The sequence below is a fragment of the Cokeromyces recurvatus genome (assembly GCF_025118155.1).
Source record: "Cokeromyces recurvatus strain NRRL 2243 chromosome Unknown BX663scaffold_15, whole genome shotgun sequence".
NCBI classification, from domain to species: domain Eukaryota; kingdom Fungi; phylum Mucoromycota; class Mucoromycetes; order Mucorales; family Mucoraceae; genus Cokeromyces; species Cokeromyces recurvatus.
In genome coordinates, this window is record NW_026251401.1 from 197,814 (window position 1) to 215,719 (window position 17,906).

At 28.3% G+C, this 17,906-nt stretch overlaps 6 protein-coding genes across 6 annotated transcripts; 4 read left to right on the forward strand and 2 right to left on the reverse strand.

Annotated features, from left to right (window-relative positions):
• Window positions 1–2,375: 2,375 nt before the first annotated feature.
• Window positions 2,376–3,308, reverse strand: BX663DRAFT_81704 (uncharacterized protein). Its single transcript, XM_051532329.1, has 3 exons — window positions 3,261–3,308; window positions 3,018–3,095; window positions 2,376–2,957 (listed from the first exon to the last, which is right to left on the reverse strand). The coding sequence occupies exons 2-3, from the start codon at window positions 3,080–3,082 to the stop codon at window positions 2,498–2,500; spliced, it is 525 nt and encodes a 174-aa protein (XP_051382087.1). The 5' UTR covers window positions 3,083–3,095; window positions 3,261–3,308; the 3' UTR covers window positions 2,376–2,497.
• Window positions 3,309–5,364: 2,056 nt separating this feature from the next.
• On the forward strand, window positions 5,365–5,846 carry BX663DRAFT_436110 (acyl carrier protein-like protein; the record flags this gene model as incomplete). Its single annotated transcript, XM_051523160.1, has 2 exons — window positions 5,365–5,550; window positions 5,670–5,846. The coding sequence occupies 2 exons, from the start codon at window positions 5,365–5,367 to the stop codon at window positions 5,844–5,846; spliced, it is 363 nt and encodes a 120-aa protein (XP_051382088.1).
• A 958-nt stretch (window positions 5,847–6,804) lies between these two features.
• BX663DRAFT_561692 (uncharacterized protein) lies at window positions 6,805–9,367 on the reverse strand (the record flags this gene model as incomplete). Its single annotated transcript, XM_051531934.1, has 8 exons — window positions 6,805–7,069; window positions 7,150–7,372; window positions 7,612–7,689; window positions 7,763–7,926; window positions 8,105–8,362; window positions 8,447–8,826; window positions 8,958–9,208; window positions 9,344–9,367. The coding sequence occupies 8 exons, from the start codon at window positions 9,365–9,367 to the stop codon at window positions 6,924–6,926; spliced, it is 1,524 nt and encodes a 507-aa protein (XP_051382089.1). The 3' UTR covers window positions 6,805–6,923.
• A 1,070-nt stretch (window positions 9,368–10,437) lies between these two features.
• On the forward strand, window positions 10,438–11,029 carry BX663DRAFT_552533 (uncharacterized protein; the record flags this gene model as incomplete). The annotated part of the gene is made up of 3 exons (XM_051531377.1): window positions 10,438–10,554; window positions 10,616–10,687; window positions 10,940–11,029. 3 exons carry the CDS (start codon window positions 10,438–10,440, stop codon window positions 11,027–11,029), a joined length of 279 nt encoding a protein of 92 aa, XP_051382090.1.
• Window positions 11,030–12,141: 1,112 nt separating this feature from the next.
• Window positions 12,142–15,207, forward strand: BX663DRAFT_511763 (fungal-specific transcription factor domain-containing protein). Its single transcript, XM_051527929.1, has 3 exons — window positions 12,142–12,967; window positions 13,032–13,804; window positions 13,904–15,207. Exons 1-3 carry the CDS (start codon window positions 12,504–12,506, stop codon window positions 15,103–15,105), a joined length of 2,439 nt encoding a protein of 812 aa, XP_051382091.1. The 5' UTR covers window positions 12,142–12,503; the 3' UTR covers window positions 15,106–15,207.
• Window positions 15,208–15,366: 159 nt separating this feature from the next.
• On the forward strand, window positions 15,367–17,376 carry BX663DRAFT_511768 (Las1-like-domain-containing protein). The gene is made up of 6 exons (XM_051527930.1): window positions 15,367–16,326; window positions 16,385–16,428; window positions 16,480–16,534; window positions 16,610–16,724; window positions 16,797–16,908; window positions 16,967–17,376. The coding sequence occupies exons 1-6, from the start codon at window positions 15,633–15,635 to the stop codon at window positions 17,234–17,236; spliced, it is 1,290 nt and encodes a 429-aa protein (XP_051382092.1). The 5' UTR covers window positions 15,367–15,632; the 3' UTR covers window positions 17,237–17,376.
• Window positions 17,377–17,906: the final 530 nt, after the last annotated feature.

A 17,906-nucleotide genomic window follows, 5' to 3' on the forward strand; every position in this document is an offset into this window, starting at 1 on the left:
ATTTGTTGATTTTTGATGTGCTTAGAACATCATAAAGTTATTTTTTATAAAACGCAGTCACGCAGTCCGTGACTTCTCCTGTAGTGTCCTTTTTTTTTCTAAAAGGTGAGCCTTTCTTTTAATAATAAAATTAATCGCGTTCATTGAGCACTTGAAAATTGCGGCTATGGCAATTTGGAAAAAGAATTAATCACTATCATCAATTGAGGAACTAGTATTAGAGAATATGATCAAGATTATTGTTCAGTTTTTGTGTTTGTAGTAGTTTTATATTTATTTTAGCAAGCTTCTTTATTATTATTATTATTATTGTTATTATTTTCTTATTTCGTTTTTTCAGATGTATCACAAAAGAGTATAACAATAATAAAAGCATTAGTAATAATATAATTAGATTAAAACAAAATATTAATATACTTCTTTATTAAATATAAAGAAGTCTAAATACCAGAATACAAAATAAATTATAAGAAAGTAAGACAATGTCTTTGTTTGATATGTTAATGATGCATATTTATATGTTTTTAGATATAAAAATATAGGATGATAGTAATATAAAATAATAATCGAATGCTAATAAATATTCTATGTGTTATATAACAAGCTCTGGATATGAGTGTTATAGAACAAGCTCTGGATATAATCATAAGTAATATTATAATAGATGAATTACATAATACAGGATAAAATATAAGCCTGAATATGAAATAAAACTCTGTATATAACATCTTGTAAATAATATAAAACTTATTGACATCCAATTGTCTAGATGTATCAATTATAAGACATCGTATCATTTCTAAATATTTATTTTTATAACCTTGTTAAAGGATTCAGGTCGTCTTTGATCCAATAAAATAAAACATAAAAGATATCAGGAACATATACTCAGATTAAACAATAAATTTTTTATTTAAAACTTGATCAGATCATTATAACACCCAATAGATAATCCATAGATCAGTCTCTTGAATCAACAAGATGTATATATCTGAATACTAACACTGTTTCATGACTCATGTTCTTTGACGGTTATTTCTATTTCTTTGATTCAGGATTCATTAATATAAATACAAGCAGTTGTTTAGACACAAAATAATCTTTAACTTCTTCTTTAACTTTCTTTTAACCTTCTTTATTTTTATTGAATAAAAACAGTCTCAAACTATACTTCCTTTTGTTCCCTTTCTCTCTTTTTATTTTATCTTTTATCTTTATTTACATTCCATCACAATGAGCATAAGTAATATTATAATAAACAAATTACATAATACAGGATAAACTATAAACCTGAACATAGAGTAGAACATCACATATCATACTAACTATATACAACATCTTGTAAATAATATAAAACTTATTGATATTCAACCATCTTGATATGTCAACTATATCAGATACTATGTCAGTTCTAAATATTTATTTTTATGACCTTGATAAAGGATTTAGCTTGCCTTTGATCCAATAAAATAAAAATAAAAAAGACATCAGAAACCTATACTCAGATCAAGCAACAGTTTTTTTTTTTTTTTTTTTTTTTTTTTTTTTTTTTTTTGTATTAATTTATTTAAAACTTAAATCAGATAATTATATTATCTAGTAGATAATCCACATAGATTAGTATCTCCAATCAACAAGGCGTATGTATTTTAATATTAACATCGTTTCATGACTCATGTTGTTCTTTCATAGTTATTTTTTAATTTTTTGATTCATTAGTACAAATACAAGCAGTCGCGAAGATACAATACAGCTTTATCTTTAGTTCTCTTTTTGTTATGCCCCCCCTTTTTTTTAATATAATATTATACTATCACAGTTCATTTTATTTAAAACAATAGTTAATTTTGCAATTCTTTTACAGATATCTCGTTATTTATCTGTGTCAATGGCTATTTAACGTGTTTTCACTTTTACCTACTGATGGAAAACAGTGTTTTTATTGATATAATAAATATGAATATATAAAATATTTACGTAGCATCAAAATGTTTTACGTATATATCTTTGTTGAATACTGGGTTAATATTCCTACTGAGTAGTAGCGTAATAAAACTAAAATTCAGACATATTAAGTTATAACTGATGAGACCCTTGTCAATAATATTCATGCATGTACAGTATATATATTACTTTTATAACATTAAAATCAGATTCAAACGAAAGAAAACCTTCTAATTGACATAAGAAGCGTTAGAGGTATTCAATTAATGAAAATAGGGAGAGATTTAAAGTTTGCTTGATATTATTTACTGATACATATTAACGAACATTTGATAGCCTATGTAATTTTGTCTTTTAAAAAAGAAATTTATTGCCGACTTTCTTTATGTTATATTTATACTATAATGAGTACCATGAATTTTAGCTTTTTTTTTATTGATAAAGCAGATTATATGCTGTTTTTTTCAAATTTTTTGTTGGAATGAACCCGAAGAATACAAGTAGAATTGCAATCTGACAAGATTAAAAGATTTATATAAGGCGCATGTTAAAATTATAAAGTTTCATCCATAAGAATGTCTGGAGCTTCATCCATATATGCAGTTAATTCAGCATCAAGTTTTGCTTGTGCAGTTTTGGGATCTTTCATCATGTATGAATCAAGAGCCTTATCAAGCTCTTCCGCTGTAAGTTTCTTAGTATCCTTCTTGTTAGTCTGTTGTCTCTTAGATACATTTTGCTTCTTGCCTGAAGAGCGTTTTATATTACGTTGTCTTTCAACACCTTGCATAGAGTTAGTGTTGCCTCTTTTGTTAACTTTCTTTTTTTGAATGTTACCACCGACTTTTTTTCCAAGTCGATTTTGAATATTTGATGCTTCAGGACGCTTATTGACTACCTTTTTAGCACCTCGAAGACGACTAAAGACACTACCGCTTGTTTGGTTATTAGTAGTGTCAGAGGCGGTAGTAACTATACGAGATGAAAGGGCTGTTTGTATAATTTTACTAAATCTATAAAATGATGTCAGTTTTTCTTATTTTACGGGTTTTTTTTTCGGTTTTATTGTTTACCTTTCATTCAATCCACCAGAGCCATATGAGACTGTTCGTACATTATTTACTCTACGATTTGCCATTTCTTATTAAGTACTGATCAATAATAAGGAAATGAATTTTAAATTTTAGAAAAAAAAAAAAATGAATTAAATATTTTTTTTTAAAAACAACGATGATAATTCATATAATGAACTTCATTACAAGACATTCTTTTTCCTTTTTTTTTAAAAAAAAATTATACAGAAAAGTTATACTTACATGTTTAATTAGTTTTCTTGAATGAATGATAAAAAAAACAAAAAAAAAACAAAAAAAAAAACAGAAAAGAAATAAATATAAAATTGATAAACCAATCATATTATTCCTTTACCAAAGACAAACATAGCATTTCACATTTGTTTTGAACAGACAAAAGTACATAGATAAACAATAATTTTCATTAATGAATTTTGTTACATTTGCTTCTACTAATTGCATTATTTATCTTTTTTTTATCAGTTCTAATAATTGAAACTACATATAGTTTCAATTTTACTTTCTTTGTAGGAAGATTAGACTTTGAAATGTGCATCATGCACTTAATTGTATTTATATCTGTTCAAAAAGGCACATCATATTTGAGTAATGTATTTTGCATACAATGTTATGTTAGAAACAAGCTTAAAATGGTCAACTTCGATTGCAGGTCACTTATATTGAGTTATTATACGTTTATATTCATTAGCAAAATATAGTTAATGATCAGAAGTTTAAATGTTAAAGAGTAAACACTTCTGAGGACTCGTAACACAAAAGGATTGCTCAAGCAACTGGTATAAATATAAAAAAAAAGTGAATGCAAAGTGCAAAACATTTAAATGGTACATTTACAGGATTTCATTACTATTAATTGTAGAGATAGAAGATGAACTAGATTTGCGTTTTAAATTAACACACGCATTGCTTTTTTTTTTTTTTTTTTTTTTTTTTTTTTTTTTTAAAATCTATTAGATCAGTAAAGCTTCAGCAGCGTATTAATGTATATAGTTCTTGCGTTAAGTCTTTAATTCACTAAGAACAATCTGTAGTTTACTTTCTAGCTTATAACAAAATCCTCAATATAAACTTTCTTCTGTAAATATACCCTTATCTCTAGTAATGGTCATAGATGAATGATATCCATAACAAAAAAAAAAAAAAAAGATTATATTTTATGCATTTGCCTATTAATACTTTACAGTAATTCCTTTCCAAGTAGCCTTTCTTGTTTGTTGAAATCTATCTCGATCATCAATACGTGAGCATTAATCCATTATTTATGAAATTGAAAACTTGATATATCATGCATTCAAGACTAGCAATGCTTCATCTTTGGTTGAAGAGAATTATATCCTCCATCTCTCGATCTATTACCACTCTATCTTCCTGCAACTATTCCCTATCTTTTTTGTTGTAATCCTATTCTTTACACTTCTTTATTATAAACCAGCATCAATAATACCAAAAAAGGGTGTAGAATTAATAATGATTGAAATTACATTGCTTTACTGTTCTCTTACTTGGACACTATATTGTTACTTATCTGATAAATAACCTCTTTTCTTCTACAAAGGCGTCTAAAGATTATATTAAAAAACTTACAAGTATTGCGCTTAGTATGACTCGTAACAGAAAGTGTAACCCTAAAAGAAAAATCATAAATGGAATCTACTACTTTAATATATTCGCATCAAACAATTGAAGCTGCTAAAAGCTGGAAAGGTTTAAATATTGAAAGGAAAGAAAAAAAAAGTTTTGATGATAGCAGTTGGAGAAGGGATAAAAGATAAAGATAGAGCCAAAATAAAAACAGACTATATTGATACTACCAGTATTTTCTATAGATAAAGGGTATTATTGCTGTTTATGAAGTTGGATCCTACGTCTTCTAAATAAAGACGGAATGAGTCTGTGCCTATCTATTTTTGTTAATTTCTTACCTTACCTTATAATAATAATAAAAAACTTTATAATCCTAACAGGTATTTTACTCCAGCTTTGAATGGTTCAAAGCCTTTATAAAAATTCCTAGCTTTTTATTTATTATTATTTGCAATATCAGATTACACCTTTGCTTAAATAGTTTTGCTCTTTTATAAGTAAAGTATTTATAAGTTAACTTGTTATACAAGCCTTCAGCTTATCCTTCCTTAGACAAACATTATTTAATCTATCTTATTATTCTTGGTAATAGGTAAAAATTATTTTTTATAGCACTACCCATGACGCATATATATTCGGTCATTAAAACCCAGGAAAGGCAGGGACATTTCTCCCACTACATATTTTCTTGTTTTTTTTTTTTTTTTTTGTTGTTTTGTTATAATCAAAACTAATTATAATAATGTTTCTTCGTCCTAATGTTATCCTATCTGCAGCTTCCAGAGCTGCAACTACCCAACGCCCTAGCGTAGTACGTTTAGCCACCCCTGCTATTTTCTCTCGTATGTATGCTTCTCTTCCTAAAGAAGATGTTCAAACTCGTGTTATGGAGGTTGTCAAAAGTTTTGACAAGGTCGATCCTTCCAAGGTAATATATATATATATGTATATATATAAGCACCCATATTTGTTTATACAAATTTGGAACTTAATAGAGAATGCGGTAAAAAAATCATGTAATTTATTATTCTAATTATGAATCTGTAGGTGACGCTCGAATCTAATTTCATTAAGGATCTTGGCTTGGATAGTTTGGATACAGTTGAAGTTGTAATGGCCATTGAAGAAGAGTTCTCAGTTGAAATTCCTGATAAGGATGCTGATGCTATTCACAGTGTTCAACAAGCTATTGATTATATTATTAAGCGTGAAGATGCTCATTAAAGCAATGAAATGTACAAATAAGAGCCAAGTTTCTTCAATTGTTAAATATCACTCTATATAATAAAATGTTCAAATATTTTAATTATTCAGACAAAGTATAAGTAAAGCATTTTATTTTTGAGTAATTTTTCATAAAAAAAAAACAATACAAATACTAAACATCGAAAGAATAGAAAAGAAGACTACAGTAATTAGTTAAAAAAAAGCTTTAATAAAGTTTTACTACAACTTTAAATTATATGATGAAGCTTCTATCATGAAATGATAAACTATGATTTCATAAATATTTGATTATTAAGAATTTGTTCGGGACATTTTGGTAAGCATAGGTCGGATATAAAGTAAATATTAAATTCAAATCATGAATAAACTGACATTTTATTTGGTGAAAAAGAAGAAAAACAAAGAGTATGTAAAATAATAGAACATGAGGCTTACTAAACAATAAGAAAGTTATGCTTGTAAAGTATACAAAGAAGTTAATAAAAGAAATTAGGCATTTTGCTTAGACAGATTTGATTTATAACTGCCAACTACCCTCAGTCAACTATAATTTTACTTGTAGTTTTACTCTTCTTCAAGTGGAATTTTGGTTACTTTGAATTTGCTTTTCAGCAGCATTTACAATAAGTTTTTCTATTTCATCTTTTTTAAGAATTACAGTTATCAGTAGTAATAATAGTTTCCTTTTGGATATGGCTGCTTCAATTATAGTAAATAAATCATAAAGTTTTTGAAACTGTATACTGAAGTAGCCTTTTTTTTTTAATAGCAGATTCTTCTTGACAAACTGGCTTATATAGCATAAAGCCGTTTGAAAGGCAAAATAAATAAATAAATAAAATAAAATAAAAAATAGGTAATCTAGTTTTGCTCACTAGGTTTTCTTATATGATTATAAACACATTACACTGTATTCAATATAACAATCCTTTCTTCTTTTTATCATAGATTCTTACTCTTTTATATATAAAATAGGGCCATCAAAACAATAATAGTATAACTTATGATTAAATACACTAAGGAATGGTAAAACTACATTATTATTATCTGCATTTATTTTATAAACATTTTTTTCTATTGTTTATCGTTTTTGTCGACTACAAATTCTTTAAAATTTTTGACAATTTGCTCATTCCATAACCTATGTACTTTACTTTGGATATCTATATTAACTAACGATTGCGCTGCATTCATAATTTGTTCATTCCATGTGTTTTTCACTATATTATTCTATTTGTTATAACGATGTTTTATGTGTGTGTGTGTGTGTGATTTTTTTTTCCCTTTTGTAGCTACTTACCCGATGGAACTAGTCTATTTGATACATATTTTTGTGAATTCGATAAATATGAAGGCGTTCTATTATATGTTTCTGATTCAGTTACTGCTTTATGAAGTTTGGACTTTACATCTTCTACTTGACTTTTAATATCCCCTTGATCTTTTAAAATATCATTTCTAAATTTATATGTGATGGCTACTGCTAAAGTCAATCCAGACAACAGTGGTACTAATCGAGGCATCTATTTCGTAAAAATAAATAAATAATTGATAAACAGGGCAATGCTTATAGAAAAAGACATACATATAAAAAAAAAAAAAAGTGGGGTCGATGACGCAATAATTGGGATTAAAATTGTTTACATAATGTGCTTGTTTCTCCATCAAGTTTAAAGGTATATGCAAATACATATATGTGTGTGCTTTTGTAATTGGCGATGGCTAATGTTTAGTTTTTCATTCTTTTAGAATGTTGATCAACATTGTTACGATGATACTTTCGTTTGTTACTATTAGTAAGTCTTATATTAGTAAAGACAGGTCTAGCTTCATTTGAAGGCTTTTATTCAATACAGAATGTCCAATATTTTTTCTAATAGGAGAGTAGTCATAGAAGTTACTAACAGGCTCACAAGTAAACATCGCTTTCGCCATAACCTTTCCCACCTGACTTGGTATAAGTAATTACCAGGAGTGCCCTTATGGTTGATTACTGCCTCAATTTCATAAGTATCATTTTCAGTATTAGACAATTTAACTTCACGCAATATCACTTTAATATGGGAAGGAGGTATGTCTCTTGATAAAAATGCATAAAGAAGGAGAAATAGGTACTCTAGAAGCAAAAGTTACAGGAATACTAAAAGTAGAGTCAGTTTGTAGATTGAATTGGTCTTTGGAGCTCAATACTTGTTTATGTTTTTTTTTTTTTTTTTTTTTTTTTTTTTTTTGATATTTCTGAGTGGGATGATTACCACGATCATGAATAATACAATTATATTTTGTTTTGGTAGCAATTTGCATAGAAGACTTTGGCGAAATACCAAGAGTGGCGCTGTTGTTTCTATGGACTTGATTATTAGGTTTGCTTGCTTGTGGGCTACAAACGAATGATATACCAGGAGAACCATGGGTAGCAGTCGGGAAAGACTTTCGAGCACTTGAAGAATATATCATACCAGAATCCTCAGCACAAATTTTAGAAGAAAGTATCATTCTAGCTTTAGCTACAACTTTACCAACAGAGTCCTGGGTGTTACGAGGGAGATTTAACAAGGAACAAGCAACTTCTCATCACAGGTAAGCAGGTAAATCACGTTTGAATATAATAGCAGTTCTAATAACATCTTCCCATTTAGCTGCACGACGGATTCGTTGAAAACGGTCCGTAAAGGCTTCGATGGATTCATTTGGTTGCACTTTAAGTGACAAGAGTTTATCCATGTTGTTGATTTCTTGAGCTAAGTTTTGAGAGGCATAAGTATTAATTACAATTGATCGTACTTCTTTCCAAATTAAATAATGTCCCTTCAAAGTTTCATTGAACCATGGTAGTTGATCACGATTCATCCTAATTGACATTAGGCGACCCCAACTATGATCAAGGTTTAATCCTTTAGAATCAACTACCAAAGCAAATGTGTCAAGCAAGTCTTCAACTGATCCTTGAACATTAGAATCTTTTTCCATACGTTGCCTTGCCATTGCCAGGAAGGGTGATCAGTTGGTATGAGATGAGAATCTCTCGGGCTTGAGGTAGTGTGGTTTAAGGAAGGAGAAGAAGTGGATGGCTGAGGGGAACAATAAGTTTGGACCTCATCTAGGAACTTGATACATCCAGTTATACGGTTTGCTTCGTCTTGTAAAGCAGTCGATTTTTCAGAAGCAATGTTGTTGACTACACCACGAGTAAGTTCTTGAGATAAGTTTCTAAGAGTTTCCCATAAGTGTTCTATAGCATCCTCATTGGAACCAGAGTCTTCTTGAATATTATAATTAGACAAATCCTTCATCAAGATGCCATCTTCTTTCTTGTCATCAAAGGCAGTACCAGTAGAGTCTTGACTTGTTAAAGGGGCCTGATATAAAAGATGCGATTCAGAAAAGTGTTATAGAGAATGAAGTGTTAGAAGTTTTAATATTATTTGATAAAGTGGATCAAGAGAGTTTCAAGAGAATTTAGATAGCATTCCTTGAATAAATTTATGATCCACATGTTTAATCAAGAAACATGACATTATAAATCAGCTCATGACAAGCACTTGTCAAAAGATTAAGTACCCGCCCCAAATTTAATTTAATATAGAAGGAAGAAGAAGAAGAAGGAAGGAAGGAAGAGAAAAAAAATAAAGGAAAAAGAAAGGGAGGTAGATAGATGGATAGATAGATAGAGAGAGAGAATAAAATCAGACAAGATAGAATAAGTTCGCAAAGGACAGGTAAAAATAGAGGAATAGAACTTACTATATTGTATTATATTGTATTATAATTTATTATGTTATATTATTGGAATATACTAATAAATTAATATCAATCAAAGCATAATAATACTTGTTAAAATTAGCTACAATTAGCTAAAACTGGCTTATATACTTATTATTAATTCTATTATATGCATTTTATGCCTTTTCAGTAAAAATATGAATTATATATAGTTACTTTTATGCGGTATATATCTATTAATTTATTATTATATAGCTACTATCACCTAGACAACTTTGACTTTTTTTTTTTTTTTTTTTTTTTTTTTTTTTTTTTTTTTTTTTTTTTCTTTCTGACTGACATTAATTTTAATGCCTAAAATGGTATATAATTAGCTGAAGGCCACCGGTAGTCATAGACAACACATATATATTATACTATGCTATTACATCATCCTCATTTTATGATTTAATAAGGGAAAAATCATATAAATCATATAAGTTATATAAGTTATATAAGTTATATAAGCCATATAAATCATATAAATCATATAAATCATATATAATAGAACTTGAACATTTGCTAAGATTTAGATTGAATCAGATCAGATTAGATCATTTATTGACAACTCATTTCAAGTAATAGAGTGTAATTATGACTCAAACATCTAGATTTTTTATTTTTATTGTCATTTTCTCTTTTATTATATAATATTATATTGGTTCCTTATTGTTCCTGAATTATTTATTTTGTATTTCAGCTTATTCTCTCTCTCTATATACAGTATATACATGGGTTTGATAATGATGTACATTAAAAAAATATAAGAAAAATTACAGGTCAATTAGAAGTCTTCTATCACATTCAAGAAGAGAAGCAATCTAGTATGAAAGAAAATCGAATACTTCAAATGAAAACGGGCATTTTTGCTGATTCACAGCAGCAACAAACAAAACGTTATCATCTCATAAAGGTTGCTCAAAATAATAATGCACAATCAGTAGTAAAAGTAGTTTATTATAAATCTTGCTCTACAATTAAATAACTCCTTTTGTATGCTATAGACATATGAAAATAAAGGCATTCAAACAGCTAAGATTGAATTAAATAAGCCTATTATAAACGAAACTATTTATGTAAAGAAAAACTTGACGAGTTCAAGTAATATGAGAAACTACGCATTAAAAAAAAAAAAAAAAAAAAAGAGGAAAGGGGTTATTATATCTAATAAATGAATGAATTAGGAAGTGACTCAAACATTCTTATAAAAGAAAGTCAAAACTTAAATAAGGCATGTCGTTTAATAATAGGAATAAGCTTTGCTTATTAACTGTTTACAAAACATAGAGTAATGAATTAAAAAAAAATTACAATGCATTATTGAACAGCATCAAAAAGAAATCAATATGTTACAAAGTCAATTTCAACAGTTATTAAATGCAAAGAATCAAGAACTTAAAGATCTTTATTCAAAATAAAATTACTTCAAGTTGATCATCGATTATCAGATCAAATTTATTATTTGCCAGAGTTTAATAACAAAGAAAAAGAGGTACTAATATACATATACATATACATATTATGTAATCACTTTTCACATAATACATGTATTATATCTAATCTAGTAATTACGTCAGACTAGTATTAAACTAGGAATTAAAAATAGAAAAGGTACTTACATATAATTATCTTAGAAATATATACACAGCTAATTTTAAATAAAATTTTATAGTCTCTATTCAATAATAAATTGAACAATAAATAAAAAAACACCTCTCGAGATATATAAAAAGAAAAGAAAAGAAAAGGATAAATAAAAAAAACAAAACAAGATGAAAATCAAACTATGAAATAAACTAGTTTATTTATAGACTAGTTACAGAATAGTAAAGAATTCATCAATTGATAACGAAGATTAATTGGCAAAGAAGGAGTTTTGTTAAGATGTAGATAATCTGTTGTATATTAGAAAGCCTAAATGATAGACTTACACAATAATAATAATAATAGTAGTAATGTAATAAAATGTTTAGGTAAAGTATTCAGAAAGAACAGCAATAACTATTAAAAGTTATAATCTTTAAAACAATAGCTTTAGCTTATCCTACAAGTAGTATATGGTCCCTTGGTTATGATGTTTAATTATTAGTAATGCTATACAGAAAAAATTACATGCATGTATAAATTTGGATGTGATAAGAAGGATAGAAACCGGCTATAAATATCTCACTCTATCATACTAATGAAGAAGGTAGAAGACACCTATCCGATAACTAAGTAGAATAATTATTAATAGAATTGCCAAGTTAAGTTCATTAACTGAAATGTCAAAAGCCATCTATGAGTGCTACATAACTATAAAAAAAAAAAAAGATTGATATACAAAATTGATACGCTGGTATGCATAGAAGAGCACTCTTGTTTAATTCAAGAATTAGTACGCCGTCTTAAAATAAAGCTGTAATTTATACTCTGATTTAGTTTCTCTACCATCAATGATGTATCACCTATATTTAGATTACAAAAAAAAAAAAAAAAATACATATAATTTTTATTATATTTTTTATTTTTTTTATAATTTTGTTATTCTGTTTCGTAATTTTAATCATAATATTCACATGAATCATAGATAAATGAATTCAATACAATTTACTGAGCAGCAACAAGTAGAAAATGTAAATTCAATAGCTCCTTTAAAAAGAACTCGGGCTAAAAGAAGCTGTGATTTTTGTCGAAAAAGAAAGTCTCGATGTGATGCTGATAATTCAATACCTTGTTCAAACTGTAGAGCTGTAACATTTACTATATTAAATAAATAGACAATATACACAGCCATTCACCTTTTATTTATTTATTTATTAGTGGGGTTATGAATGCAAATTTCAGATCGTTAGAAAGAAACGTGGACCACCTAGTGTCTATGTTGATAACTTGGAAAAGAAATGTAAAAAGATGGAATCACTCTTAGTTGCCCTGACGAAATGTTCAATAAAAGATCTCGAAAAAAATGATTTTCAATATGCTGATTATATTCACTCCATGTCTAATAATCTTTCTGATTCTTCCTCAGAAAATAATGATGACGAAAATGACTTTGATCAAATACTAATGAAAAAAGATTATGACTCGATGAAATATTCAGGTCAGTCATCAGTAGATTTAAGTTTATTTAATAATGATCTATTCAAAATTCAATCAACCATACCATGGCCTGGAAGAGAAGATATCACTTTAAAACTCATGTCACAAGACGAATTATTGATTGTTCGTACCGAAAAGTCACCTACAACAGGTAAATCTGATATGTTATTAGACATTGGATTATCTATGGGCACTTTTCTTTTTAATAAATCAAATAGCCTAATTGCGAGTCCAAAAAGGCCATCTCAATATCAAAATGATAAAATAATTGACATGTAACACTATAGAGTAATATTTACTTCATTAGGATTAAACATTCTAATCTATATTACTACATAGATATTTTAGCCATATACATCCTCTTTTTCCTATTGTCCATAAAGAGAAGTTTTTAAAACAATACCGTGATACAGTAACAAATGGGAAAACACCTTCTATTTTAATACAGTCTGTACTTGCTTTAACTTTTCGATTTGTTGCTCAACGACTACCAGATACAATCAAGGATGCTGATAAATTTGCTGATTTTTATTTTAGAAAAGTAATGAAGCGCTTACGTAATATTGGTCGTTCAAGACTATGTTATGTTCAAGCAGCTCTCTTAGTGGCTCTCTATTTAGATACAGATGATGGGGATGTTGAGTCAATCCAATGGCTTACAGTAGGTATAGCTATTCGAATGGCTCAAGATTTGGGCTTACATCGTTCTTGTTCAAAATGGAAATTACCTCGTAATGAAATTGAGACACGACATCGTGTATTTTATGCTTGTTATGTCATCGATCGCTGGTTTGGTGCAAAAAATGGGAAACCTTTAACGATATTAGATAGAGACTTCGATACAGATATGCCTTCTCCTTATGAAATGACTATAGATGATACAGCACAAAAGGGTCCTCCTATACATCAAAGTTTTATTTTGTTAATTAAATTATCAGAAATATTGGGAAGAATTTTAAAATCATTTTACTCTCCTAATGCTAAGACAGCTAATTCAAATATTGGGCATGATGATTCAACTATACTAGCTGCATTTGAACGTCGCTTGGAGAATTGGAAAATTTCATTGGATGAACCCCTTAACGGTGTTTATTTATCTGAATTAGATAAAGGTAAGTATTTTATTTAAAATAGGCAATCATGTTTCAGATATTTACACCCTCACTCACTCTCTGTCTTTTTTTTTTTTTTTTTTTTTTTTTTTTCTCTAGTAAATTTAAACCTATTTTATAATACGGTCGTTTTACTTTTATATCGACCATTTAGTCAATTATGTGTCATAAAATATCCAAATCTAAAGCCGAATGTTGCAGCTTCGAATGAATTTTGTACAAATGCAGCAAATCAGATATTAAATATAATTCATCAACGTCAATTCTATAAATCGGATCCTGCTTATTATCAAATTTTTTTTATACCTTCGCTTTACATCTATGCTTTGTTTCAGTCTTCTCTAGTATGTTTATATAATGTTTTACAGAATCAGTCTATACAAACGGTACAAATTCTTTATCAGTCCATTGACTTACTCAAAATAGACGCTGATATGCAACCAGCTTCTCGTGCTGTAGAAATCCTTCATATGTTGATTTCTATCAATGGTTTAAATATAGCAATGGAAAATAATAGTAATGCAAGCCCAATCAAAGAGGAAACAACAAACACAATTTTGTCTCCTACTTCTACTACTACTACTAATATTACACCAAGTACAAGTACCAGCACAGCTAGCCCTGCTTCTAGTACATTTACTACCACTAATCCCACTACGTACAATAATAGTTATATCGATCAAACGCTCACAGAACATCCCAAATCAAAGTATATTCAGCGTCGAATGACGAATACAGGTGTTATTGGTGGTATTACACCTAATATTCAATCTGATCTAGGTATCTTTATGACTTATCCTTATGAACATAAACAACCTATTGACACGTATAGTATACCAAACTGCCCAATTTATAACAACAATAATGGTATAAGTAGTAATAATTTACGACAAACCTATTCTCATCAACGCTCAATCTCTCTTGATCAACTAAACCATCATCATCATCATTCACGCCCTACTTCACAAGATTGTAGACATATTTCAAATATATCTTCTCGAAATACATTGCAACCACTTGTAACTAATAGGAACATGAATGTCAACTGTATTCCAACAAATGAATGCTATACACCTCAATTAAGTAATAATAACATTAATTCATTACAGCAAACATCAAAAGCCATGATGAATTCGTCATTTACTTCATTACCATTGGCACCTCAATCATATACAGCAGTAAGTTACGATTCAAATGTAAATGCATCTAATACAACATTACCACCGTCTAGCTTAAATTGGACTGATTGGGACATTTACATTGGTCATCAAAATAACCTTCCTACTAATAATGTTAATTAATAATTATCTTAATGCTATTCATCTTGTATTTATAACTTTTTTATTTGTATATATCTCAAAATAAATAAACTATTTTTCTTGTTTGTATTATGCAAATATCCCTTTTATATACATAGATAGATAAAATATGATTGTTAATTGGCTGCCATGATCAGGACGTCTTTGCTGATCTGTGGCTTAGAGTTCATTATTGAAACCCATTAAAAAAAAAAAAAAGAAAATAAAAAAATAAAATAAAAAAATAAAAGTATAAAATGTATAGTTAACATAATAAAACGCAATTATTATACAACAATCATGTTGCAAGCTCGCATTGTTCCCTGGATAGATTATGAAGAGTTTGAGACAGTCTATAAATGGCTATTTTCAGATAGAAAAACACAGTTAGAGGACGTTAAACGTGGCATCGACAGAGTAATATCAATTAAGAATTCATCTTTTTATCATTAGTTAAAGAAAAAGTTAATCATATTCAATAATAGATACAAACATGGATAAATAGGGGAGAGATTCCATCGTCAGTAGAAATGACAGCTGCATTCATTGAGATCATCATTCGTGACGAACAAATGGGACATCACATGTCTCATAAAGAATTACGTTTAATGTATGGCATGGCCATTGTACGATTTGTGAACGGTTTAGTCGATCGAGAACAGAAGGGTAAGTTTGCACGTTCTATTGGTACACTAGCAAGAATGATGGGGCTCCCGCCTTGGTTTGTGGATCTACGTCATGCTAGCACACACGAACGACTTCCAAGTCTAAATACTTTAAGAGATGGAGCTTATCAAGCTGTGGGTTGGCTTCATGACAACTATTGGATTCGTAATCTTAAAAACACTGAACAAAAACAACAGTTACAAGAAACTTCCGAAATCAAATTAAAGTTAAATGAATATAAGGAATGTAGAAAGAATTATATTAAAGATAAATACAGTGGACAAAAATGTAGCCCAGATAGATATGTTGAATGTATACAAGCTTTATTAGAAATGATTGATGATGAGATTATTAAAGAAGATATTATTCCTCTTTTGTTGGGAGTAGGTGGATTAGTTCCAGCTGGTAAAAAGAAGAGAGCTTCAGCAGATAATATGATCATTTCTAAAGGTTTAGTTGAGTTATGGACACCTTTACTTCAAGGATTAGACGATGGTTTCCCAAGCTTTGGAGAAGAATTAATAACGAACATGATATCCAAACTAACCATAAATTATGGTATAATTATATATTTATATTTAAGCATGCAATATTCACTTATTTTATTTTGTTATAGAATACGAAATGAATGAAACTTTACTCAATCCATACGCTGGATTTGTAAGTGTTTTAAGTATTATTTATATACAGGATATTTATTTCTTCAAATAGGCGGCTCAAAAAGTAGAAGATCCAACAAAATCGTCTAGTTATTTATTAACAATTGGTAATGGGTTCTTTTTTTTTTTGTTTATTTAAAGAGAAATGTAATGTGAATTTAAAAATATTAACATATCTATAGCTTGCTGGTTAAGGCATTTTGTTCAAGAATTTAAAGACAGTATCAAGACACGAACATTAAGTCATATATCGATAGATACCATTCTTGAAGGATGTCTTAAAAATCCAAATTACTAGTAAAATATTATATAGATAAAAGGTGGGAGAATGAGAAAGAAAAAAGAGGACTTATATTATTGTTTATTTAGTACACGAACCGTTCTTCAAACTATTTCTACAATTGATCCTGAACTCGGTGAATCTATCAAGCCATTTACAAGATATATTGATCAAATAATTTTAAAATTCATTTCAGAAAAGGTACAGAAATAGGCTCTATTTTTTTTTTAATGTTAACATCACTAACTTTTATTAAAAGACAAAAAATAAGAATATTCCCCTCATAACTGCTGAAGATGAAGACTTGCTAGAAAATGAATTAAAAGAGCTTGAAGCTCAACTTGTAGATATTAAAACTAAAACCGTAGAGAAAAAGAAGAAATTTAGTTTGGATGAAAAGATGGATATTGATGATGAAAGTTATACAGGTTGGAAATTATATGAAAACTGGAAGCCTTGTCCTATTGGTACACTTCCTAACGGGAAAGTGCCTTGTCTTGACATGTCGTTTTATGCTCCAAAAATATAACTTTGAACTTTTATTTATATTGTATAAAAAGGAATGCATATTTGTGACTTTTAGCTTTATAAGTTTACATTGGATTGTGTATCGATAAAATAAAATAAAATAAAATAAAAAATTTGATATGCAACTAGACTAGACTGAAAGATAGCCAATATGTTAGCTAAGCGAAAGACTTCAAAATTTAGTTATTTGTTAGCTAACTCAACAATGAGAGACTAGGATGTTGTCCCTGTTTTGTCCGCGCTTTAGATTTGTAATGGTAAAAAGACATTTTTTTTTGTTGTTACTTTTTTTTTTTATATTAGCTGTCTTTTCTGCTGATATTGCAGTCTACACTCATAAGTTTTTAATAATCAATATTTAACTATTTTATTCTATTTTATTTTAGCTCTGTGTTATCCTTTACTTTGTATGCTTCAATCCTCCTTCAACATATTTAGATACGTTAGCTACTTTTAATGAACATAACCTTTCTTACACATAATAGTGAATAAATCTTTTGCATGCTTTACATAATTCTGTAAAATCTTTACACATAAAATTAGTTTTTAAAGCTTTATAGTAACTATTAAAAATTCCTTTAATTTTTCAGTAAAGAAACTAAATCAAGCTATTTATATTAATTATTAATAATAATTTTTTTTTCTTTGAAATTAATAACCACTTCAAAAAA